This window comes from Pithys albifrons, chromosome 7 (genome assembly GCF_047495875.1).
Source record: "Pithys albifrons albifrons isolate INPA30051 chromosome 7, PitAlb_v1, whole genome shotgun sequence".
NCBI classification, from domain to species: domain Eukaryota; kingdom Metazoa; phylum Chordata; class Aves; order Passeriformes; family Thamnophilidae; genus Pithys; species Pithys albifrons.
Window position 1 is genome coordinate 5,570,431 of NC_092464.1, and position 24,788 is coordinate 5,595,218.

General features: G+C 42.0%; 1 protein-coding gene across 1 annotated transcript in view; it reads left to right on the plus strand.

Annotated features, from left to right (window-relative positions):
• OXSR1 (oxidative stress responsive kinase 1) overlaps positions 1–24,788 on the plus strand; it is a 93,986-nt gene that overhangs the window by 62,497 nt on the left and 6,701 nt on the right. The window contains exons 6-13 of the mRNA XM_071560089.1: positions 5,546–5,655; positions 9,008–9,109; positions 11,441–11,574; positions 13,355–13,403; positions 16,053–16,118; positions 16,358–16,480; positions 21,100–21,135; positions 22,759–22,938. Coding sequence (XP_071416190.1) covers positions 5,546–5,655; positions 9,008–9,109; positions 11,441–11,574; positions 13,355–13,403; positions 16,053–16,118; positions 16,358–16,480; positions 21,100–21,135; positions 22,759–22,938 — 800 coding nt within the window. The remainder of the gene's footprint in view (positions 1–5,545; positions 5,656–9,007; positions 9,110–11,440; positions 11,575–13,354; positions 13,404–16,052; positions 16,119–16,357; positions 16,481–21,099; positions 21,136–22,758; positions 22,939–24,788) is intronic.

The window sequence follows — 24,788 nt, forward strand, 5'->3', positions numbered from 1 at the left end:
ACCAATATTGCTGCATAAACCAGGAGATGACTTCCCACCGTAGGCAAGGCTTAGCATTTATCAGTTTATTTAACTTTTCAGGCCCTATAAATTATTGTGAAATTAAGTGATCACCTTGATGGATTGAGAAGGAATGGGAGAGATAGAGGGGAAACTCTCCCAGGGTGCATGAGACTTGTTCAGTATGAGCCACGCTCCAACCATGGCATGATACGAGCATCCCACTGAATCAGAAAGCAGAATAAATATTTTTTTCTGCCCCAGTTTTATCCACTGGGTTATTTAATAATGCTGTTGCCCACCCCTCTGTGATTGGTGTGAGGATACAAAGGCCACTGAAGGCTGAGAGATGCACATCCCTCCATGGGTGGAATTTTTTGGTTGCAGAGACAATACCATGGTGTGTTCAGGATTTAAAACCAGGGAATCATTCCTGTGCACTCCGAGAGGTGCCTGCAGTGCCTGCCATGGCCCGGGATGGCCGTGCTGCCAAGCGGCTGAAGTAGACTGAGATTTCACAAAGTTGCTCAGGACTTGCTAATTGATCCTGGGCAAATTGCCCAACCCCACTCGCTTTATCTATTTATAAAATGGGGATAGTTAAGGCCAGGCAAAACTTGTGTAACTGAATTTGTGGAACTTTCCACAAATCCATGCCAGCTTGTCACCGGTTCGCTGTGTTCCTGACTGCTCTTAATTCATTGTACTAAAATAGCGCTCTGCATAAACATTGAGCTATGGTGCAGGCAGTGTCATTCCCCACTTTCCCTTAGGAAACTCTAACTTTGGGAGATTAAATTGCTTTAACAGGGGGCAAGGCACAAATCTAACTTGGGAGGGAAGTGTCGATTGCAGCGGGTGTTGCGTCATGGACACCAGGGGCTTCTCCCTTTCAGTAAAAGGGCCGAAGTATTTAAGCTCTGCCAGGGGAAATTTAAGTTGGAGATCAGAAAAAAGTTCTTTACAGAGAGAATAATCAGGCATTGGAATGGCTTGCCCAGAGAGGTGGTGGATTCACCACCCCTGGAGGTTTTTAAACTGAGATTAGACGTGGCACTGCGTGCCATGATCTGGTAAAGGGACTGGAGTTGGACCAAGGGTTGGACTTGATCTCGGAGGTCTTTTCCAACCCAATCTATTCCATGATTCTGTTTTTCTCTGTGATTGGGGGAAGCTTTAGTGTGTCTCCTGCAGCAGCATGATGTGAAGTAATTTCTTCTTTGCATCACTTGTACTTTCTGTATTTCCTGAAGAGATGTTGTGCTGTTCTGTTGTTGAAACCACTTCTCCAAGGACAGTGGGAGGCTTCACCCTGCCTGGGCTTTGTCATCCTGAAGTTACTTGTGCAATAGGAGAACAAGTGTGTGTTTACACATTAGTACCACTGCCCATCCATATAGACTTTAAAAGCAAAGAAGCTTTTGATTCTTGACCTCCACTAATCTTCCTTTTCTCTGGTGTCCTACCACCTGCTGCACTCTCAGCACAAAAATGTGACCTGCCACTGCCTTATTCCTTTTTCTGTCAGGTTTATTCATCTTCAGTGCTCCAAAAGCTGTGAGATTTGCAGGAAAACAGCAAATACAACTGCAGGTATTTTCTGATGGAGAACAGCTGGACAATAAGGAAGGTGACTGGTGAAGAAACCACTTAGTGCTGTCTTCTGAAATACTTTTTGTTTAAAAACAACCCGGAGTGGTTTGAAGTCAAGATTGGATTATTCAGTTGTTCCACCCCTGTTGAAGTTGGGAACTGCTGTAGGGTTGGATCCAAACCCACCAAACTCTGTAGGATCCCTTCTGATGTCAGCAGGATTTTGTCCTGGCTCTTAGTGCACATTCTTATTTTCTTTCCCTTCTGTGTACCTTGTAGGTAGTTATGTGTGATACCTGGTACTTGGGCTTTTTAGGATCAATATAATATTACAATATGACGTGGCCAAGGAGAGTTATTTTAAAATCTGACTTCTTGGATAAGACAATACATGATATGGTAGAAATATATCTTCCTGTGATACACAGCAGTGGTGGTACCCATAGTGAAGTGGTCCTGCCACTGCAGTCTTGCATTGGTGAGTTGTTCAGATGGAGTGTTTCATTTCAGCTTTTACATTCCTTGAGTGGCCAGAATAGTTTTCAAATTTGATAACTTGGATATCTTAATAGCAGGAATTGTGGCCTAATACCATGTTTTTTCAAATGCTAGTCTGGAACTTCATTGCCACTGTAGGGTGTCCTGTAGGGTTTGTGGCTTGAAACACATGATGTTTCTACTGAAAAAGGCAAAATTTGCCATATTTTCTGCATCAGCAGAATTGACATTCCCATCCTGGACTGATTTTTGCTGTGATACAAGAGTCTGGAGATATATATATATATATTTAAGAAGTCTTTGGTTTATATCCCTGAAATAGCTCCAACAGATGAGTTTTTTCTACAGTGCTTCAGAAAAATGATAAAAAAAGGATCGTACCACTTTCATCCAGACATCCTGGAGACTGTTATTTGCTAACAGACTGCTGGAAGTCTGCAGTTTTTGGACTCTGTTGGCTATCTGACAGTCGGTGGATCCCCAGCAGTGGTGGTTACTGGTATTGCAAGCCAGGTCCAAACGTTTCCAATTCCTCCCTGTTTCTGGTGATTCAGTCCTTTCCAGTTGTCACTGTAGTGAGCCAATATAAACTATGAACTGCCAAGGAAGAATACAAATGCAAACACTTCTGGGCTATCTTGGATTTCTTGTCTTTTCCCCTTCTCTAGAGTTAAATTCACTTGCAATGCCTTAGTTCTGTTTTAACCTTTCTGGGGGCAGAGAGAACTGAGACTCGGATTGTACCAGCTGCTCAGAAGAAAGAACTGAACCTTTGCTTGTGCTTAGGACTGTATTTATTGCTTTGTAGATACTTCTTGAGAGCAGGCACATTCTTAATAGCTGGGGCTTGGATAAAGTTAGTAAGATGACATTTGAGAAGATGGTCTTAAAGTCATTCCTTACAGCAGAGTAGCACAGTCTGGTTGGGCCTGTTTTAGCCCACTGGAAATGAGGGAAATTGATTGGGAAAACATTGAATAAATCAACCATGTAATGAAATAAACTTTAATTCCGTTTAAGCTTTTTGCTGACCTCAGATGGCAGATGTGGGGGCCCAGTTTCCATCTGGAATTTATAAAGCCATGTTTGATGTGAGATGTGGTGAATATTGTTTAAAGGACTTGTGATTTTACTGCTGGAATGCTTTTGCTTTGAATGGCATTTCCTTTCCCCTCAAAATGACTGCATGGAAACTTGAGGTAAGATAATACAAGCAAGTTCAAGTATAGCACAACAATAAAATATTGATGGCACTTGGACAAGTTTCTATTGGTATTATCTTCTTTAAAAGAACTTCTAATTACTCTTGTGTTTAGAACAATAGGTCTTGCAAGACTTTCTGTAATGAGCAGTAAAAGGCAAGTAACTTTGAATCTTTTAGGATGCTCCTTCAGTTTCTGAGAAAAGCCAGGATGGTGGATACTCACATGGAAGATCTCAAAGCAAAATCAGTGCTGCAAAAAGGGGTTTCCAGGAAAATACAGGTTGCAGTGGTGATGGGACAGTGGTCCATCTAGAAGTGCTAAAATGTCAAGATTAGAAGGGAGGCCAGATGCCCCTGGGAACAGGGAAGAGAACAGGACAGCATATCTCAAATAACTGAATCCTAATGATATCATAGGCCTTTGCTAGTGCTGGTTTTAGCCCTGTGATGTCTGTGCAACTTCCTGCAATGTCACCTTTCTGGTCCTTCAGTGAGCACCAAGTTCCTCAAACAAAAGTGAACTGGAGGATTTCAGCATCTTCTGAAGGGTGATTTCAGTGGTGTTTCTCAAGGACTTGACTGGCAATGGGAGGGCACTCATTGCACTGCTGGTGTGATGCAGAGGGAAGCTTGGGACTGTCCTCACAGGGATGGGATGCGGAGGGAAGCTTGGGACTGTCCTCACAGGGATGGGATGCAGAGGGAAGCTTGGGACTGTCCTCACAGGGCTGGAATGCAGAGGGAAGCTTGGGACTCTTCTCACAGGGATGGGATGCAGAGGGAAGCTTGGGACTGTCCTTACAGGGATGGGATGCAGACGGAAGCTTGGGACTGTCCTCACAGGGATGCCATTACTTGCAAATTATAAAGAAGGGTCTTTTATTGCAGTTGATGCCTCAGTATAACATCCTTGAGCCATGGAGTAGCTCTGGCTACTCTGGCCATGGAGACACAAAGGCTTTTGCATTTACAGTTACCTGTCATCAGAGTGTCAAGAGTTTTCAAACTAGTTGTGGTCAATAATGTTCTAGTTTTATGTGAAATAGCCCTGGAATTCCAGAGACTTGCTCTCCAAGCCTGTCATCAGTCTTAAAAATGGCATTCAAGATTTTTTTGCATGTACTTATGTTTAAAAAAAGGTGTGTGTGGATAAAGTTGAGTTATGGGGAGTGGCCCATTACAGGCCTATAATTCAGTAGTACATAAGCAGTGTAGTTTGAAAAAAATTGGGAAGAAATACACAGTTCTGTATTTACAGTTTACTGGTCATATGATTTCTTTTTTTTCCTCCAAGTGCCATCCTTTGTTGAATGACTTAGTTGTCAAATCTTTTGTAATGCTCTTCTCTCAACAAACAGACTACACCCCATAGCTATCCCTGCACACTGCTGCTGGTTACAGATCCTATTTTCCACTTCATTCTTAATTGCATTCTAGGTCAGGTTACCTTTGACAGCATAGTTTTCACATAAGAGTGATTTACTCTAAGAAACACAATTACCAGAGAGTGCAAAGGCCATGCTTGAGCATCCTTCAGCTAGTGGAAGATGTTCCAGGTGGGGATGACGCTGTGCAGGGTGTGAATACTTGTCTGTGAGGCTTCCCTGGGATGACTGGGCTGGTTGGAGGCATGTGCAGTAACAGTGCTCTATCACCAGGAACCGGCCCAAGGTTCTGTTAAAGGAGTGTTTTGACCATGGGAGATCATTAAGCAAAGCATATTCTGGTAATAAAACATCCAGAATAAGGAGCTTATACCTCATCTGCAGGATGTAGTTAGAACAGTTACTGAGCAACTCCCGATGCACCCACTTCACTGCTGGGAATGTTACCAGGATGATAACTAATGTTATCAGTTCTCATTATGAATGTATGCAAATGTAAATAAACTCTGGCTGGCAGAGGCAGGTCTGTACAGCAGCAGGTCTGCTGGGGAGGTGCAGGCAGCCTCTAATGTGGCCACTGGGCTGTGATGGAAAGTGGAATTTTCCTCTCTGCTGGCCAGAGCTGAAAGCTCTGCTGTCCCCAGGAACTGAATGGTGAACTGCTGAATGGCAGTTCATGTACCAGCTCTCTTTGCTAACTGTTGATCATTCCTCCTTTATTAGGAAACTCCTCATGCATGACCGCATGGTCTGGTACTTAATAGGTGGCTGGGAATATGAGGGGAAAGAGGGGACAGCCCTTCAATTTGCTCAGGATATGTTCTTAATAAATTCTTACTAAATTCTGCTTTTGTTTTCTTTTCAGACTTCGGTGTGAGTGCATTTCTGGCCACTGGTGGTGACATTACCAGGAATAAAGTCAGGAAAACTTTTGTGGGCACACCTTGCTGGATGGCACCAGAAGTTATGGAACAGGTGAAATGTTTTTCCTTGGATCCTCTGAGCTGATCTGCATCTGGAATTCCCTGTTACCAGCAATGGCTGTATTTGCTTCAAACTAAGATGATAATTAGGCATCTTGTAAGGTTTTCCTAAAACCACAGGATTTTCTTAATTTTGCCTGTTGCAGACAGGTTTGTACTGGGGAATATTAAATGTTCAGTAGATTTTTGCCCAATTGCTTCTCTTCAGGCTCCCCCACCTAAGGTGAGGAAGAGACAGCTCAGCTGTTGCATAAAGAAGATTAACCTGCCACTCCCTCTTGCATAAATGTGAGGTAGAATATAAATAGTTTCTCACGTGGTAAATGTGCACATACACAGCTCAGTAAGGTGCTCCTGTGCATTTACAAACATGAATTTAAGGTAGTTAATTGTGACATGTTAAAATGGGCAGTTACTGGAGTGAAATAACATGCAGGTGACTTTATTCAGGTTTTTAGCCTCTCTTGGCTTGTGAGTATCCACTCTAAAAGCTGAGGAGTGCTTGCATTTCCCCCTTCCTCCGCTGCTCTTCTGGCTCACCAAAAGATGTCATAATTCTTCCCCTGGGGTGGAGAAATGTCACTTATTGTCCTCTGCTGCTTCTAGACTAAACTACAGCAGCATTGTCTGTGTGACTTCTGATGAAGGCCACCTGGAAACTTTAATGTAAAATATCATTGCCTGTTTCTGAGCAAGATCCACAAACAAAATTGCACCACAGTCCTGACATGGTGTTTCCAGTACTTGTTGATGGCAGTGGTGTTCAGTGCCATGGGCATTCTGAAAATAATCCCTTATTCCCTTAAATCAGTTGGGCTGGACTCAGGTTTTTGATAGGTATGTTAAGTAGAATTATAACTGGCTATAAATGTTCTTCCATTTTTCCTTTCAAATCTATTTAAAACAAAAATATTTTGGGAAAACATTGTTTTATTAAAGTAAACCCACCTTGGTACTTTACTCCTTGCTATTGTTCACAATAAAGTATTTTGAAGCTTAGGAGGAACTTGAATAAAACCCACATGAATATCTATAAAATGAAATGGAGATAAAACCATGGTAGCACTTTAATGCACCTTTTCCTATATTTAAATCTTCTTGAGGAATGGAGATAACTTTGGAGCAGCTTAAATGTATTATTGATTAAAAACTTTTTCAGCGTTTGGCCTTTTCAGTGGCTCCCCACGGTGGCACTGAGGGGCTGGTGTGTTACAACACTCCTGCAGCATCCTCAGAGTGCGAGTCTAACACTGCAGAATAAAGAGACACTTCCCAAGTCAGGAGCTGTCTTTGCAAACTTGATTCTGGAATTTTTTGTTTAATTGATTTAAAAATAAAAATGGAGTATTTGGTGTTTCCAAAGCCAGATCAGAGTTGTCCCTTGATTTTTCTGTCCGTTGTGTCCTGCAGTGCTGCAGCACTTCTGGTGCTGCTCCAGGCTCTTTGCAGCTGCAACCCTCAGGACAAAATGAAAAAAAATCCTAAGGAGGGAGCTGAAAAGGGGAAATAAATGTTTCAGTGACAGAGTCGGGGGCAGTCCCCCACAAATGTGTTTCCAAAGGAGGCAGGTTTTCTAGGGAGTGCAGTTCCTCCATCAAGGCTGTGCACATCAAACTGGTTGCAAATATTAGATGTTAAAGCAGAATTTTGTATGCTGATGGAAATCCTTCAATGTCCATTAGATCATCTTTCTGCCTTCCAGCAGGTGTCACCCTGAGCCACAAGATCCAACCTGGAAAAGGGACAAAGGGCTTGCTGTGGGTTGGCCTTAGATATGTGGATATTATCGACCCAATTCCACCTGGTTTACTTCAGCATTATTAATTTCCTTTACCATGTGATAGCCCAGCATTGTCTTTTAGTGTATGTTCAGTGAAACAGATTTATGGCAAAAAAAAAAAAGTTGATGAGAAAAATAGATGTTGTTGATACAAACTACAACTGCAGGGTAGTGACTCACATGTATTGGACAGATGTCAAGATGAACTGCTGTAGATGGTTTGGGACTTCATAGCTTTCATTTACAAGCAGGATTGTATGAAGTAATTAACCCTCCCTACACTAAACAGTTAAAATCTTGTTGGGGAATGGGGAGTTGTGCAGTGCATGGATGCAAGAGTGACTGACAGACAGAGCTAAGAAATGTCCCACAGTTATTCTCAAAACGTAAAAATAGTGTGAGGGGGGAAAAACACTCTTACAATGTATTTCTTCTTGCCCTGTGCCCTTTTAAGTTATACTACATATCTGGGCTTGTTTAGGTAACTGACTTGAAATCTGTTTAAAATTATGGCATCCATAAACTGAGGCACTTCACGAAACATTTCAGATGTTTAAGCCTCATGAAAATGATGCTTAAAATGTTGGAGAAATTGGTGCAAGATGTAAATACATGTTGCTGTAATAAGTTTCAGTTCAGCTATAATATTACATGACAAATAGTGCAGGAGGGTCTTTTGTTTGTTTACCAAAATTCAAGGTTATCCTAAAGGTAGTTTGGGGAATGTTGTTTGGTTTCGCCACAATGAGTGTCTTTCTTCAGCTTGTTAGGTTAGCTGAGCACAATATCCCTGTTGGCTTTGCTCTCATTTAATTTTCATTTTCCCATAGTCTAGTGAGAAGGAATACAAACCATCCTAAGCAACCAAAACGCTTTGATTTTCGTAGCTGCTCTTGAATTTAGTTCATAATTTTTCTCCCCCGCAGCGGAGAAAGCAAGTGCCAAAATATTACCTAATGATAATGAGGAAGTAACTGCTTTGGCATATGAAATATTTTTTCCTGTGCAGGAAGGGAAGTAAATGCTATAAATTTTCCTGAACAAGCCTATGTTTAATGTCAAGTGCAGAAGCTACTGTTAATTAGTGGAGGGAAATATTAGTCTGCAGGCAGGAGTGAGGGGCTGTTACTGAGCTGGTGTGTCCTGGAGTTGCAGGATGGAGAGGTTTGCAGTCAGATTGATTAAGCGGTTGACTAAAAGTGTAGTGAGCTGCGTGTCCCAAGGGATAACTGCCATCTATTAACTATGAGAGTTCATTATACTGTTTAATGACTCTCTGTGTCTTTGTGGAGAGTCAGAGCCTGGGTTAGCCCAGTGCCCCTTTATGTTCTGCACTTGTAGAGGTTTATAGCAGAGTTGCACAGTCCACTGTGATTTTCCTCAGACTGTGACTTCTAAAACAGCTTCTCAAGGTACAGAGAGCTGAGCGAGAGGAGGGAGAAAGGATTCCTTCCATCTCCATAGTGCTGGTTCCTCAAAATTTGAGGGGAATGGAAGGAAAGGGTGAAAGGGATTGTACTGTATGAAAAGAGGCACAGGCTAACATCTTCCTGATATTTTTCAGGTCAGAGGATATGATTTCAAGGCAGACATCTGGAGCTTTGGGATCACTGCTATCGAACTGGCTACAGGGGCAGCTCCTTACCATAAATATCCCCCGATGAAGGTGAGCAGATCTCCAGATACTTGTGCAGATTAAAGGATCCATGTGTTCTTTGGCTGTTTCCAAGAATTTGGCCATCATGTTGCATAGAAGAGTTTGTCCTCTGAACTTGCACTTGTGGATCATGATGTTCTTAGATTTATCTGAAATCAGTTTTTAAAAATATGCTGCTTAATTGCCATTGTCTGAAACTGCACAGTTTTTATTTAGATCCTGAGTCTCACTATTTTTGACGAGAGAGATGTGTGTTTTAATCCCAGAACCTCTGAAGGCAGCAGATGTTTTTAGGACTATAAATAATGATCCAGAATGTGTTATCTGGCATCCAGTGACAGTGGGATAGTGAGCCATTCTTTCTCCTGCACTGGTAATCCTTCTTGATACCTCTCAGCAATTCTCTTGATACCTCTAATATTACCAGTTATCCAAAAGAATATCTCATTTTGTTTAATGCCAACACAGTCCTGTCATGCAGTGCAAGGTCCCACATACGTATGAAACAGTGTGGTATTGGCAACACTGGTATTGTATTACATGAAAGACATGTCCTCGTTTAAACCCTGACACGTCAAAAAATCATGATGAGGCACAAACGGGTTGTCCAGAGAAATTGTGGATGCCCCATCCTTGGAAGTGTTCAAAGCCAGGCTGAATGAGGCTTGGAGCAACCTGGTCTAGTGGATGGTGTCCTTGCCCAAGGCAGGGGGTTGGAATGAGATGAGCTTTGAAGTCCCTTCCCAACCCAAACCATTCAAAGATACCATGGGGCAAACTTTCCTTTTCTGAGTCTTTTCTTCTGGAGTGCCGTGTGGGTTGTGTGTCACCTTTTCAGGACCTGGCTGAGTCCCCTCACACCCCACCCTTACAACAGCATTTGGAAATCTGGTAACTCCTAACTCAGAACAGGCACATCCGTGTGTCCCTTCAAATGCCAGGACTTTGCACAGGCTTGACTCTTGTAGAACAGAATTAATGTTAAGACTTGTCATGTATGTGCAGGGACTATTGAGTAGCTGAGTGGTTCAGAAACACGAATAAAGTTCCTACAATGTCAGTGACTGTGGCAGAGCAGTGAAGAGTTCAGGGAAATATGTTGCTGATTTAACTGTTGCTGGTTTCTCTGATATTTCCTTCTGTGCTGTGATTATTGATAGCATTTTGCAGCAACTTCTGCAAGTTGTACTTCTGTTTTTTGTGGTTTGAATGCCTGGGATGAAGCTTTGAATACCAACATCACCTACTTAGTATCACGTGCTGTATATGGCAGATAGAACTGAATCCCTATTTCATAGAATCATAGAATGGATTGGGTTGGAAAAGACCTCTGAGACCATCAAGTCCAACCCTTGGTCCAACTCCAGTCCCTTTACCAGACCATGGCACTCAGTGCCACGGCCAATCTCAGTTTAAAAACCTCCAGGGGTGGATTCCCCATCCTCTACAAGCCCAGAGAGGGCAGGCCATTCCAATGCCTGATTACTCTCTCTGGAAAGAGTTTTTTAGGTAAAGAATTGTTAGGTTTGGGTTCCAATTGTGCAGCCTGCAAAGGAAACTTCTCTGTTTTATTTATTCTATGTAATTACATTGCACTGCAGATTAATTTGCTATGTAGCAAGATTACCCATGCATTAAGTGGCCCTCCAAGGAGTGGTGAAAAAAGCAGGGAATTCTGTCATGGACTGTATAATTCCAGCTAGATTGATGGGCTTTTGCTGCCCTAAGCAATATAGCTGTTGAAAGCTATTTAAATATGCAATGTGCTGCTTCCTTTTCTAAAAATAGATATTCATCTGTATGTAGGTGACAAGTGGAAATGGAAATGAGTAATTTTCTTCCTTTCCTTCAGAATATCTAAGTGATGTGAAGGAAATAATCAGTTTGGCTTGGTGGGTGCTTATGTGAGAAATGTCTTCACCTGCTGTTGCATTGGTACATGGAAATAAACCTTTGTATTTTTTTGGGTAGCCTTTCTGCCTTTACATTAATTTGATTTTTAGCTAAGAAATACCTGCAGGGAGGCATATTGAGTCAAATGCTTTGCACAACTGCTCATCTCAAAGGAAGAAGGCTGGTAGAAGTTCTGCTCTGCTTGCACCTTTGATCACACCAAACAGGCCTGAAGTCACATCCCTTGCGTTTGGCCCACAGACTTCCCTGTGGGCCAGGAGATGGGATGGAAAAGAATAACTTCAACTGCTGGATGTTTGTTGTTAACACATCCTTCTGGACTCAGGTGCTTGATGAAAATGCTTGTCTGAAAATATGGTTTTCCCAAGATCTGTCTCTGACAAAGGCCAGGAAAAATCTCATTGCCAACAGACATAATTTTTTCAGGTTTTAATGCTGACACTACAAAATGATCCTCCATCTTTGGAAACCGGTGTGCAAGATAAGGAGATGTTGAAAAAGTATGGGAAATCATTTAGGAAGATGATTTCATCGTGTCTACAAAAAGACCCTGAAAAAAGGTAAGAACAGGTGACCCAAAATAAATTGCACCCCAACCATCAACAAACCCACAAACCTCAGTGTGTTCCCTGTTTTTCTGAAGTTGATATACTCTCTGCCCTTCCAGCCTCTCAGGCACAATGAACACAACAGTCTTATTGTGTGGCAGCCAACTTATTCTTATGGATAAATGTTTGGCATTGTGCCTGGCCAGGGCACACATCTCCCATTTGGGTTAATGAGAGTGCATCCCAGTCCACGGCATGGGCAGGGCTGCTCTCCCCTTGCCTCCTCCAGCAGGTGACTGCAGGTCATGTTTTGTTCCCAGTCAAAACTGCTCTGTGTTTATAAATCAGAAATTACAGGTTGGGCAATGTGTGTTTACCTACAAAACTACATAAATAAACTTTAAAAAATTGCCAGTGCAAAGAAGGCTTTCAGTGTAGTTTTTGACTTGTTTAATTACAAGTAGTATTTGGTTTGGAGGGGAAATGGGGAAAAACACTGACAAATTTTACCAGCATGTTTTTATCAATGTAAATTGATCTGATGACACTTTCAGCCTTCCTTGAACAGTATCTTGACTACTCAGTGATGTAGGAAATAGTTCTGAGGGGGTGGTGTGTGTATTGTGTCATTTTTAATACCTCATAAAGTTTTTTTTTCCTCCTCAGTAAGCAAACTTAATTCTGCAAAGAAAAAAGTGATTTCATAAAATAATAATAATAAAGACATTTTTCAGTTCCCTCTTGTGTCAGACGCAGGAACAGGCTTCTCACGCATCGTGCCATGCACTTCCAATGCTTAATGAATCCAGTGGAGTGCTTGATAAATGCTGATAGCTGTTTTTTTCACAGCATGGTATTTTTTCACCTTTCTAAAGCATGTCCCATCCCTGCAGGTTGGGATGTGTGCTGATCAGATTATATATAATCACTCTGGATTGTGGCACACCCACAGTCTCCTCAAGCACCACTAACAGCCACTGGCATCCTCCTGACTGTGGGAGCAGGAGGCATATTGCCTTAAAGAGAAGAATTTAATGCAATTGCTTTTTAATTATTTTAGGGACTCCCTTGCTATGAGGTGGATGGTTTTTGTTAGAGTAGTCTGAAGTGAAATAAACCCTGTGATTAATGGCCTTTGCAAGTTACTGATTAAACTCTGTTACTGTTTAAGCACCGTTTGCAGTGGGAAATACTCTGAGCTACCGCTTACAGATTTAGGCTTGAGGCTTTAGAAAACTCCTCCTAAACTGACCAGTGGATGTATCCTACCTTCCAGTATTTATTCTAAAATTTGACTTAAAATAGTTTGTACTTGTTCCTTTTCTATTAGACAAAGATTGATTGTCCCACCTGTGTTTAATAGAACTAATTACACTCATTTCATCAAGTATCTCTGAAATAACTGTTACTTGCACACAATAAGTGCTGCACTCCTGTGGGAGGTGATGAGTCTGTGATTTCAATTTTGAGCAAATGGTTTCTGTGATCCTGTCCTAAACTAAGTGTTCAAAGTTCAGCATCGAAACAGAGAAAACTTCTCCCAACCTCAGTCCCAGGTAATTCACCACTTTGGAACAGAACAGGCTTTGCTCAGAATACACTGAGTGTTTGAAAGACTTCTGGTGATATAAAATTCACCTGGAATGCCTTGACTAATTTTTAGGGAATTGTACAGGAGAAGCTGATGCCCTTAAGAGATGCCATGTCACAACAAGCTGCAGCAACCTGGAAGAGCTCTGTGTTGAAAGGGAGCATTTATAATTGTCTTTTCTACATCTGTTTTTATTGACAGACCGACAGCAGCAGAACTCTTAAGACACAAATTTTTCACGAAAGCAAAGGTAAGGACTCTCATCCTAATCTGATTTGTGCACAGGCTGTGGAGAGCACTTTTCAGCAGCATCACAGGTGTGGTGGCAGCTTTATTGGCAGCAGTGTGGGCTGTTTCACTTGGGGCCAGCATAGCTGAGTGAGTTGAATGGGTCATTTGTGAGGAACAGAATGAAGCCCCCCTTCTGTACCTCCTGTGTGTGCTGTCATTAAGAGAAATTATCTAGAAATCCTTGAGCATTTATATGTCTTTCAGTGCCCTTTGAGTTTGTTCTTCTCTTGTAATGGTTCCATTCTTGCTGCCTGTCCAACCATAAAGGTCTCTGTGGCAGCAAATGCAACTTATATTTTAATAAACTCTGTAATCAGTCTGTATGCAAAGGGGTGAATGAGGCCCACTGTGCGAGGGCTACCTAAATCTCTTTCACCCTGTGTTGCCATATGGAAAGTGAGGATTCTGTGATACAAAACAGTAGGAAACTCCCATTTCTAGCCTTGAAGTGAACTGCCAGCAAGCATTATGTAATTACTGCCTGGAGATTACTGCATATGCAACGTGCAAGGTCTTATTGAGGGAGACAGGAATAATACAAGGGAGAATTTGTATTTCCACGGGCATGAGGAGATGTTTTCTGTTTCCTTATTTTTTCTGTGGCATGTTTGTGATAAAATGGCATGGGGTTTATAGCAGAATACAGATTAAACTGTCAGAAAGAGATTCAGTACTTGCGATAGCACAGCAGTATCACCAATTAATCAAAGTGGTTTTCAGCTCCCAGATTAAGATGCTTAATCTGAAAGTTGCCACATCTGGAAGTGGCCACATCCAGATATCTATTCAGGAGCTGGATGTCCTATTAAAGCTGACAGAAATCCAACAGGTGACACCATGGCAAGGTTGCACTTTTTCCTCTCAAAGGGAAGCGGAAGAGCAGACACTGGTCTCTTCTCCCTGGTTACCAGTGATATGACCTGAGGGAATGGCATGGAGCTGAGGCAAGGGAGGTTTAGGCCAGATATTATGAAAAGATTCTTCACCCAGAGGGTGGCTGGACATTGGAACAGGCCCCTTGGGGAAGTGGTTATGGCACCAAGCCTGACAGAGCTCAGGAAGTGTTTGGACAACACTCTCAGGCACACAGTGTGACTCTTGGAGCTGCCCTGTGCAAGGCCAGGAGTTGGACTTGATGATCCCTGTGGGTCCCTTCCAGCTCAGGATATTCTGTGATTTTATAATTCTATGTGATCCAATTTACGAAATGTAGCAGTTTGCTTTAGGGCAAGTTTAATTGGTGTCTGGGCTCTTGACAGTATTAACTGGGTTTTCACTGTCCATGATGAGATTTTAGGCATCTGAACAGTCTGCATCTGTGTGCTGGGTGCACACTTGGTGTCCAAAGTGACAAGATGGCTTACACATTACTGACCTTTCTCCATTTGGTTATGCGAGTTCTGGATCATGTTACACTTCATTGTGTGTTAAATCTCCTTCGTGCTTTCATTAAGCTGCCGTAGAGTAACATATTGGCATGTGTGGTGATAGAAAATTAACATTATTGTAAATGAGGCAATACTTAACTCAGCATCTGAAGTGAAAACGTGTTCCAGTTCACACTCAGGGCTCAATTACTGTCATACATCAGCCACTGCCAAACTGGCAGCTGGAACTCGGGGGCTGAAGAATCCAACTTCTACACATCTATATTGAGTCATATATTTAAATACAGTCTGTTATGTAAAAGTATGGTTTGATAACGCTGAGAGCCACTTATCAGGAATGACAGTGTGTGTCTTGAGGCTCCCCATCCTGCCTGCAAGCAACCACTTCAGGGGAGTTCTGGGGGCACTGAATGGGCAGAGACATCAGGGCTTTCCAGCCTCTCTTGTGTGCTGTGGAATACTCTGCTAAATCCCAGTGCCAATGCCAAGGTGCCTGCTTGGCTTGTCCTGCCTCCCCTCCAGCCAGAAGTTTGGCCCTGTAGTGCAGCAGTCAGGACATTATACTACCAGGAGCCCATGTTCCAGTCCTGGAGCATCTTGCTGTAGAGGAAATTTATTGCAATAAAGCATCTCAGCAGTTTCCCAATATTTAGTCTGTCATCATCACTGCATTTGCTTCTTCTCTAAACATAAATCCTGTATATTTTTTCAGCCACTTTAAATCTTGCTGCCCTAATTCCTTGATCTTGTTACTCCAGCATAAAAGGGATTCCTGCATCCCAGTCTGCCTGACAGCTGAGATTTGCCTTTGACAGTTGGACAGGCATAAATTTAAGAGCAAGATAAAGCAAAGGGATTGGATCCAGGTGGTGTAGTATCTGCTGATGGAAGAGTGCCAAATGCCTCAGCAGAGTATCAGATGCTGCAGTGTAGTAAGTGTACTTCCCAGTAAATCAGAGTAATACCCAACTCCTCAGTTGTTAATTCCGTAGCACTTTGCAAAGGGAAAGTGCCACTGCTAACTGAAAAGGGATTTAGGATGAAATATCATATACTGTAGTGCAAAGTAAGGAAGTATTTAATGTCTTTGGGGGAATGGGGATGAAACATGTAAACCACTTTCTGCTAGAAATAGCTTAACAGTTACTTTATCAGAGACAGTGAAGGAATCAAAGAGCATTTTCAGCAAAACAAATGCTTGGTATTTTTTTCTTCTGCAGAATAAAGAATTTTTACAAGAGAAGATGTTGCAGAGAGCACCAACAATCACTGAAAGATCCAAAAAGGTACTGAAAACCTCCCAGGCTCTTGCTGTTACTATTGTAATAGTATTTTTAGGCTTGTGTTCACATTTTTAACACTAATTAGTGTAGTACAGTGTTTTCTAGATACAGGACTAGCCAGTAAAAAGCACCCAGGCAGGTGATGCAACCTGAAGATGCTCTGGTGCTATTTCTCCTTAAAAAAAGACCAACTGTAGAACATTTTGTCTTGATACAAAGTTCTCTGTCTTTGTTCTGAGCAGGTCCGGAGGGTCCCAGGCTCCAGTGGGCGCCTTCATAAGACTGAAGATGGTGGCTGGGAATGGAGTGATGATGAACTAGATGAAGAAAGTGAGGAAGGCAGAGCAGCAATTTCTCAGCTCAGGGTGGGTCCTCAAACTTCACTATCTCTGTTTAATTTTCCATTTGTAGTCCATCTAAATATATCTGGGAAGCATGTGGCCTGAAGTGTGAGACACAGCAAATTGTAATCCTTCCCTGGAGTTTGGAGGTGAAGCAAATAAAGCAGACTGAAGGTTGAAGAAATTGTATTGATCTTTTCTGTCATCATCGTGGGGCACAGCTGGTCTCATTCAAGGATGTTCAGTATAATTGGGGATGTGAATTCAGTAGGTCTGCTCCCAACTCAGCACACTAATTCACTGGAGCAAGGATATTCCCTTTAAGGGTGCTGACTGTTTGAGATGCTTTCTTCTGGAAATATTAAGAGAGATTTTGTCCTACTGCCCTCTCCAGGATGGAGATGGAATCAGTAGGGCCTGTGCTTATGGCTGATTACTGAAACATGAAGGGTCTGGTTCCTTCCCCTCAGTTACACTGAAATCAATCAGTTGTAGTAGAAAACCTTACAGCATCCCTGAAGTCATAGGAGTGATCTAGCACTTGAAAATACTCAAAAAATCACCACTTTCTCCTCTCCCAAGACATACACAAAGCCCCTCAAACCCAGATTAACCCCCAGGAACACAGGAGTAAAAGATTGCAGTGAATTTTCAGGCTGTTTTCCCCCAGCAGTAAGCAGTGTGGGTTTTGACTCTGATGGTTTTCCTGGTTCCTTTTCACTATAACAGGTGGCTTGAAGTAGACTCTGTTTTACTCATCCTGTAATTGAATTAGTGAGACAATAAAGAATTCTAGAGGAAGCTTTTCAACATGAAAGGAAAAAAAAAGCAGTAGTGGTTTGACGCATTTATCACTTCACAACTTTTTTCATTTCTCTTTCATTAGTCTTCCTTCTTCTGGTGTTCTGAATAGGGACTTAAACATTAAATGCAGGATTTTTAGCCTTTTAGCTTCTTTTGAAATACTTGGGTTTTTAAAAGCCACTATTGATACAGTAATTCCATACTTTGTGTCAACAATTATCATGACTTTTTAAAGAGCTTATTGTATCCATCTGCATATTATGTGGTCAAGGAAGATTCTTGGTACCAGGTGGTTACTACTTTGATGCTTTATAAGCTGAATTCTTCTAAATTCCTTTTATAGGTTTAAATATGATAAAATTTTAGGAGGCAATATTGGTAAGAGATCTTAATTATCTTTCAGAGATTACGTAGAACTTGTTGTTTCTTGTCTCTAAGCTCAGGGTACTATGACTTAACCCTGTTTACTGTGTTTTGAACAGTATTTACTTGTTTCATTCCTCTTACGCAGAAAAAAGCTGATTGACACAGGTATTTACAAGTTCCTTTTCAACCATTTTTTCCTTCATGCTTTGGCATATTTTCTTGTGCTGCTCTCTGTTCTGATTGCTCTCATTTGGGCTGTTCTTGGCCTTTACTTGTAGGTCTCCTGTTCAAGAAACCTTTAGGATGGGTGCCTGAGTATGAAGTTTCAACTGAGTTACCTGAATGCAGATCTGTATTGCCATTTTGAGGGCACCACATGTATGTGCATCACAGAATCCTGGGAAACCCATATGTTTCAGGATGTCAGGAATGGCATCATGGCATCTTAGACCTCACTTTATGTCTGCCTGGGTACTTGAATTTGATCCCTTTTCAAGCAGTTCTAAGACTTGTGTCCAGACTGCTGATTTTTGCCATGGATATGGTGGTGCTGTTGAGGACTAGTGTTTGTCCTGTTTTTGGCCATAGTTCAAACTCAGGGTGTAAATTCCACCCATCTGTAAATCCTGCTGCAATTTTAACTAAGTTGTTGGATAGAATAACTTGGTTTAACGAAGTGTGGAGTAGATGGTCTTTAAAGGTCTTTTCCAACCCAAACCATTTTGTAATTCTGTGATTCCATCTGTGCCTCTGTTTTATTGCTGTCAGCGTTAAAGCAAAAGGAGGCCTTGCAGACTGACTTAACTTGCCAAAATACTGAAATATCAACCTGCATAAAAGTATCTACATAAATTAAAAGTGTTTGTATTTTTTACTTGTTGCCACTTTACAGAGAAAACAGGGTGAATTTAATGTATACAAACACATATTTTAGAGGTCTCTTGCTAGGACTGCACCTGAAAGCAGGCAAATACTTATTATACCCAGAGCCAGAAATATCTTTTCAATTCATTGAATATGGTGACTTAGTGATTCAACATTACCTTTTGACTATAGAGACTTACTGAACTTCCTTCCTCTCTGCATTTAAAACCTTGAATTCAAATTAAAGGAATTATGTATTGTGGGCTCTTATATTGTTCACCTTCCATTGCCCAATAAATCTGTGCAGTGATGAGTTGTGTGGTCACCTTTCATTGCTTACCCACATCATTGATTACCCGAGCAGAAATTAGTTAGAACTAAATTCCCCAAGTCATCCTATTTGTGTCTTAGGTAAATGTCTTTTAATGTTTGTCCTGTTTTCTTTCTGTTCATGTTTTTCATATAATAATAGTATTGTTAAGGTTGGAAAAGACCTCCAAGGTTGTTGAGTCCAACTGTTAATCCAGAACCACCACGTTCACCACTAAACCCTGTCCCCAAATGCCACATCTACGTGTTTTCTGAACACTTCTAGAGATGGTGACTCTACCACTTCCCTGATCAACCTGTCCCAATGTTTGGCCACCCTCCCAATTAAGAAATGTTTTCTAATACCCAATCTCAACCTCCTCTGGTGTAACTTGAGGCCATTTCCTCTTGTGTTGCCATTTGTTACCTGGGAGAGGAGACTGATCCCGGCCTGGCTACAACCTTCTTTCAGGTAGTTGTGGAGAGCAATGAAGTCTGTTCTGAGCATCTGTTTCTACAGTCTAAATACCCCCTCACAGGTGTTTAAACACCCCCTCATAAACACTCACCTGTTCCTCACTGGACTTGTGCTCCATACCCTTCCCCAGTTGCATTGGCCTTCTCTGGACCTGCTGAGCCCCTCAATGACCACCTTGTAGTGAAGGACCCAAAAATTGAACACAGAATTTGAGGTGCAGCCTCAGCATTGCCCAGCACAGGGGGACAATCACTGCCCTGATCCTGCTGGACACACTGTTGCTGTTACAGGCCAGGTGCCATTGGCCTTCTTGGGCAACGCTGGCTCATGTTTAGCCGGCTCTCAACACTTCTGTTTGCCATTTATCTGGATTAGTTGTTAGCTAAGGGGCAGGGCCAGTGTTTCTATACTTGTCTGTACAGTGTTTAGCACACTGTGATCTTTCAGGCAAGTTCCTTTTACGTAATTCCTTGAGGCATCCAGGTACTCTTGGATCTGAGCTTTGTGCCTGGAAGAACAGTGCAGCAGCTGTGGCCTGCAGATGTGGAGCATGGATGTTTCTCTGGGAGCAATGCCACGTTTTTCATCTTGCCTGGTAACTGTCAAGTGAAGGCTGAGCACATTTAGATGGATTTCAGGCTTTACCTTTCCAGCTGCATGACTTTTTTCCTGACACTTGCCTGCACACAGTCAGTATGAGGGAAATGTTCCTTCTCCTGTCCAGAGGGTTTTTCACAACTTACTGTTCTGAGAATAAGACTTTTTAACCTTTTCTCATGAGAAACTTCTGAGCCATATGTTACAAATTGCTCTGATCTTCACTTGTTATGGTAGTGGCTTTGGTTACTGCATAGACTGGCTCAGGATAGGGGCATGATGAGATTTAATGTCATGCTGTTGAGTTTGTACTCTCCAAATACCAACCTGTCTGTTAGACCATTATATGGAGAAGGAATATCTATTTTATTAATCCCATCATGGACCAAACCATCCTATGTATCTCCATGTAGTAACTGGACCTGTTGGAAGCCAAAGCTGCAGGCTCTTTTAATTGCAGGGCATTCCTACTTGGCAGTTCCTTACTGCTCATGTGAACAGCTAATGCTGTTATCTTTGTTTTACTGATAAGCAAAGCTTGGTCACATTACTTTGACTGCACTTTCCCCTTTGTTGCGCTGATCCCTTTGTTTCACTGCTGAACTCTCTACACCTGTCAGTTCTCTGCTGTCTCTCACAAATTGCTCAGCATAATGCAGAGTCCAAGGACAGGGAGAGCAGGCCAGGGATTTCCTTCTTAAAAAGCAGCAAAGCAAGGCTGATTTCCCTCCCAACCTTCTCCCACCATGCAAAGGCTTTATATATTTTAAGCAAGTAGGTTTGCAAACTACTTCTCTAAGTATACAAAGGGGATTTGCTTTCTAGCAGAATTCTGCCAGGCAGATTTGTGTGGCTTATATTTTTCTGTCAGACTTGGCTAGCTTAAAATCGATTTTGCCATCTTGATGCATAAACAATTTGATCCAATCTGAGTGATCTTCCAGAGTCCTGGATTTTGCTAATGGATAACAATGATAGCAGCTTAGGGTATTGTGTGCCACTGTGGAAGTATCAATTGCACATTCTGAAACAATGACTGATGTGTTTCTGGGTGGTACAACATCACAAGAAGTTGTGTGATACTCCTTTTATTATGCATCCTAATGCACATCTGTAACTTGAAACAGTTATGTAGGTTTCTCATGTTCAATATGATTCTCACAAGTCCTTGTCAATAAGTTTCACTTTCATCGAAGCATTGACAGCTTTTTCTCTTGTTTTTCAGTCTCCCAGAGTGAAAGAACCTGTACAGAATTCTGAGGTAAGTTGTAATGGAAAATGGCTGCCTGAAAAGATGACTCCTAGTTCTTGCTGTTTGGAGGAACATGCTTTCTTAGCCTTTGAAAGCAGCACTATGTGCAGTAGAAGCTAGTACCTAGCTGAGCTCTGTTTGAAGAGCTCCTATAAAAGGTTCTGCGCTGTGTAATGCCAAGAGCTCTTCTTGAGGTAAATTTGGTGTGTGTCTTGTGTACTTCACTTGCTATGGCAAAAGGCTATATGTTGTAAAGTAATGAATTGGTCACAAGAATAATTTAAGCAAAACAGTTGTGTTTGCATTTCCTCTTTTTAAAAAACCCAACACAAACTCAGGAGAACACAACTTAAAGATGTCTGGTTTGCATAGTCTAATTCTCTGGTTTGGAAGCAGAGAACTCAGAATCTGCTCAGAACTGTGAAAGAAATCTGTAGTAATATTTGATAGCAACCAAAGCTTCAGTTGCAATTTATGATCTTCCTTCAGTTCTGAACTATTTCTTACATTAGGAATATTGGTATATCTTATCTTTCATTGATAGGGACTGCTTATCTTCCAGAGACTGTGCTATGTCTGTCTTTTCCCTACCTGTTTGGAAAGATAAACAGAGCTGTCTCCTAGAAATTAGTCTTGGGTTGGGCTCTCCTGTTCTTCCTTCATTTCCCAGAAGTGTTTATAAAGGGAGATCTTAAGAAAGACTATGGTTCTGGCACTGTAGTTTGACATAAATTCTAAATTCAAAGCAAAAGCTGATTTTGGAATGAATTTTCCCATTGTAACACATCCTGTAATATATATTATGATTTGGAGGTCTCTTGCCAAGGTTTTCAACAATCAAGGTGATTTATATTTCCTACAACCCATCAGAGTAAGCTGAAGGGCACACTGAAGTGCCCTCAAGCTGACAGTTCTTTGGCTCCCATGCCAGAATTGGTTTCTCTGTTCTGAATAACAAGATGTAAAAAAGATTAAACTATCATTTAGCTCTTTCCCCCCACCCCCAAATTATTTTTGTTTTATCCCTCACCCCCCACCTCCTCCAAGAGACTTAACTTCAGTAAAGTCCAATCCTAAACCATGTCTAGTGTGTTTTGAAGAACCATGAATTCAGTTTTTATTGAATATCCAAATTGCTCTGACTGACTTTTGTGAATGGATCAGTTGTCAATAGTTATCTTACTGCTTTGCTAGGTTTTGTTCTCTGAAGGGAATGACAAGTCAAAGCAGGGTTTCTCTGCTGTGACTGCATGGCTGTTCGGAACTGTAAGTAGGACTCGGATTCCGAGAAAGAGGGAAACTGAAGGATAGGGTGCTCTCGTCCAAGCTGGGATATCATCTGTGTGCATCCAGCCTTGCCACAGGGTGTCATTTTTGTCCAAGATCCACAGTCATGCTGGTATCTTGGTTTCTTATTCTTAACTGATGAGTAGAACTTGCAAATGTCAGGACACATTAAGCCCCTTGAAGGCCAACTTGGGATCAGGCAGGCCCTGGAGGCCTTCGAAGGCCCCTGGCACTGAACTTCTTCTCTAAGTGATTTATGTGACAAACAAGCATTTCTAGGAAAGCTGCTACTTGAGTCAGAACTCTTGAGTTCCTTTTCTCATTAAAACTCCTTTTTATTTGCAGCTCTTTCCATCAACTGAGCCTCCAGGTCCTTCACTCAATGCTCCAGCACAGGCATCTACTCAACTACCTCAGGCTGCAGGACAAGCACCTGCACAACCTCAAACTGCTGTACCTCCACCTAGTCAGGCTCCTCCAGCAGCCCCAGCAGCAGCCCCAGCAGCAGCCCCAGCAGCAGCCCAGGTGAGAGCAGAAACCCTTCCTACCAGCTTTCAGGTGCTGTCATATTCCAAACATTCTAGAATGATCTGAAACCATGCAAGTTGCCTGTCTGAAGTTGATGTAGTGCTGCAGCTTCTGCAGAAGGACAGATGGTGCTTGCAAAAGGAAGATGGTCAATGTGGGTGTGGTGATTTCTTCATTATTATTCTGCGGGTGAGCAGTGACTTTTTATGCTGTTCAGGCAGTAGACTCCGGCTTGAGGCAAGGTTAAAGGTAAGAAAAAAAGCATTTCATTTAAGTGGCCAGCTGCTTGTTCTTGGTATTTAAGGTGAAGCACAAACAGACTGACTGTGTGTCTCAGCATTGCTGGCACCTATGGGTAAGAATGGAGAGAAAAGTAAGGGAGAAACTAGAACCTCAGTTCTCCAGATTTCAGAGAAAAATGGCCAACCCAAATCATTCCTGAGGCACTTAGAACATGTCTTGTGGTTTGCTGTAGTAAAGCACTGCAGAGCTTGCTTGGCTCCTGAATGTTGACACATGTTTTGTAAAAGACACTGATGTTCCTGTTAGTTGAGGTTGTTTGCTCCCTTTTGTGGGGAGAGCCTGTCACTGTTGTAGGGGCCACCATCAGCCCTTGGCAGACCCAAAGGAAAGAGACTCTACAGTGCTGATAAGAAAAATAAATCTTAGACTTGCTTCTTCCTAGAAATGTTTCATTAATTTTATTTTAAAGAATGGAACGTTTTGTATATCACTGCAGTCAGCTCTGTTAGGAAGAAATTCTTCACTGTGAGGGTGGTGAGGCACTGGCACAGGTTGCCCAGAGAGGTGGTGGACTCCCCATCCTTGGAATTGTTCAAGACCGGGTTGGAAGGGGCTCTAAGTAACCTGGTTTAGTGAAAGGCGTCTGTGCCCATAGCAGGGATGGGTGGAACTAAATGGTCTTCAAGGTGTCCCTTTAAACCAAACCATTCTGTGATTCTGTGTTCCTGTTTGCAAACCCATTAAAGACAGTGCATTAGTCATTACATAAAAACAGTGGACTTGGGGTCTGACATATTCTTGGCTACACTAAAAGTAGCTTTAATACTTAAATTAAAGACCTTGAAAAAAGTCCAGTGTTTAATCACTGAAAGTTATGCAGCAGTGGAAACACCAGCAGCAGTGAAGGCTGGGACTCTCGGTAAAACAAAGTATCACTGTTGGGCTTGGTGGGGATGTTTTGGTTTGCAGAGTATCTTTCTCCCTGCCACTGGCACCCAATGACTTACTTGTTGGTAGCTTGTCCTAAGGCGAACTTCATGAACTCTTACAAGTGTGTTCTTCTCTATAGCTCTTAGTGCCACTGCTCTTTTTTTATGCCTCTTTATTGTCAATATCTTCTCCTTTACAGTACTTTGTGTCAGTGTGTTGTTCTTTATACCTCTGCTTGGGTTCTTGTTGCTCACTGGTTACTGTTTTGCAGAGCTCTGGGCTTCTCCATGAACCCTTGTTTGTTTTCACTGACCTGGTAAAGCTTCAACAGAAACCAGGTTGTGATCAGAAGCCCCGAGCTGCATTGCTGGCCCAAGAGCACATGGAATAAAATGCTAGTCTTAAACAGAGGGTTATTTTTTTTCTCTTATGGAAGAGCAAATGATCTAGATGAAAAAGCTTGATCAAGACTTCTATGCTTAAAGTATCAGCCTGGTGTTATGTCTGTCCTGTTACTGCAGATGTAAAATCCGTGCCTGGGCATGTGCAGTGCTGGTGACTTACACAGCTGGGAGAGTGACAAACACTTCTCTGTTTTGTTTCAATGTTTTGGTGGATGTTGATTAACAATTAGTTTTTTACTGCAACTGTCACAAGATGGGAAACTCCTGGAT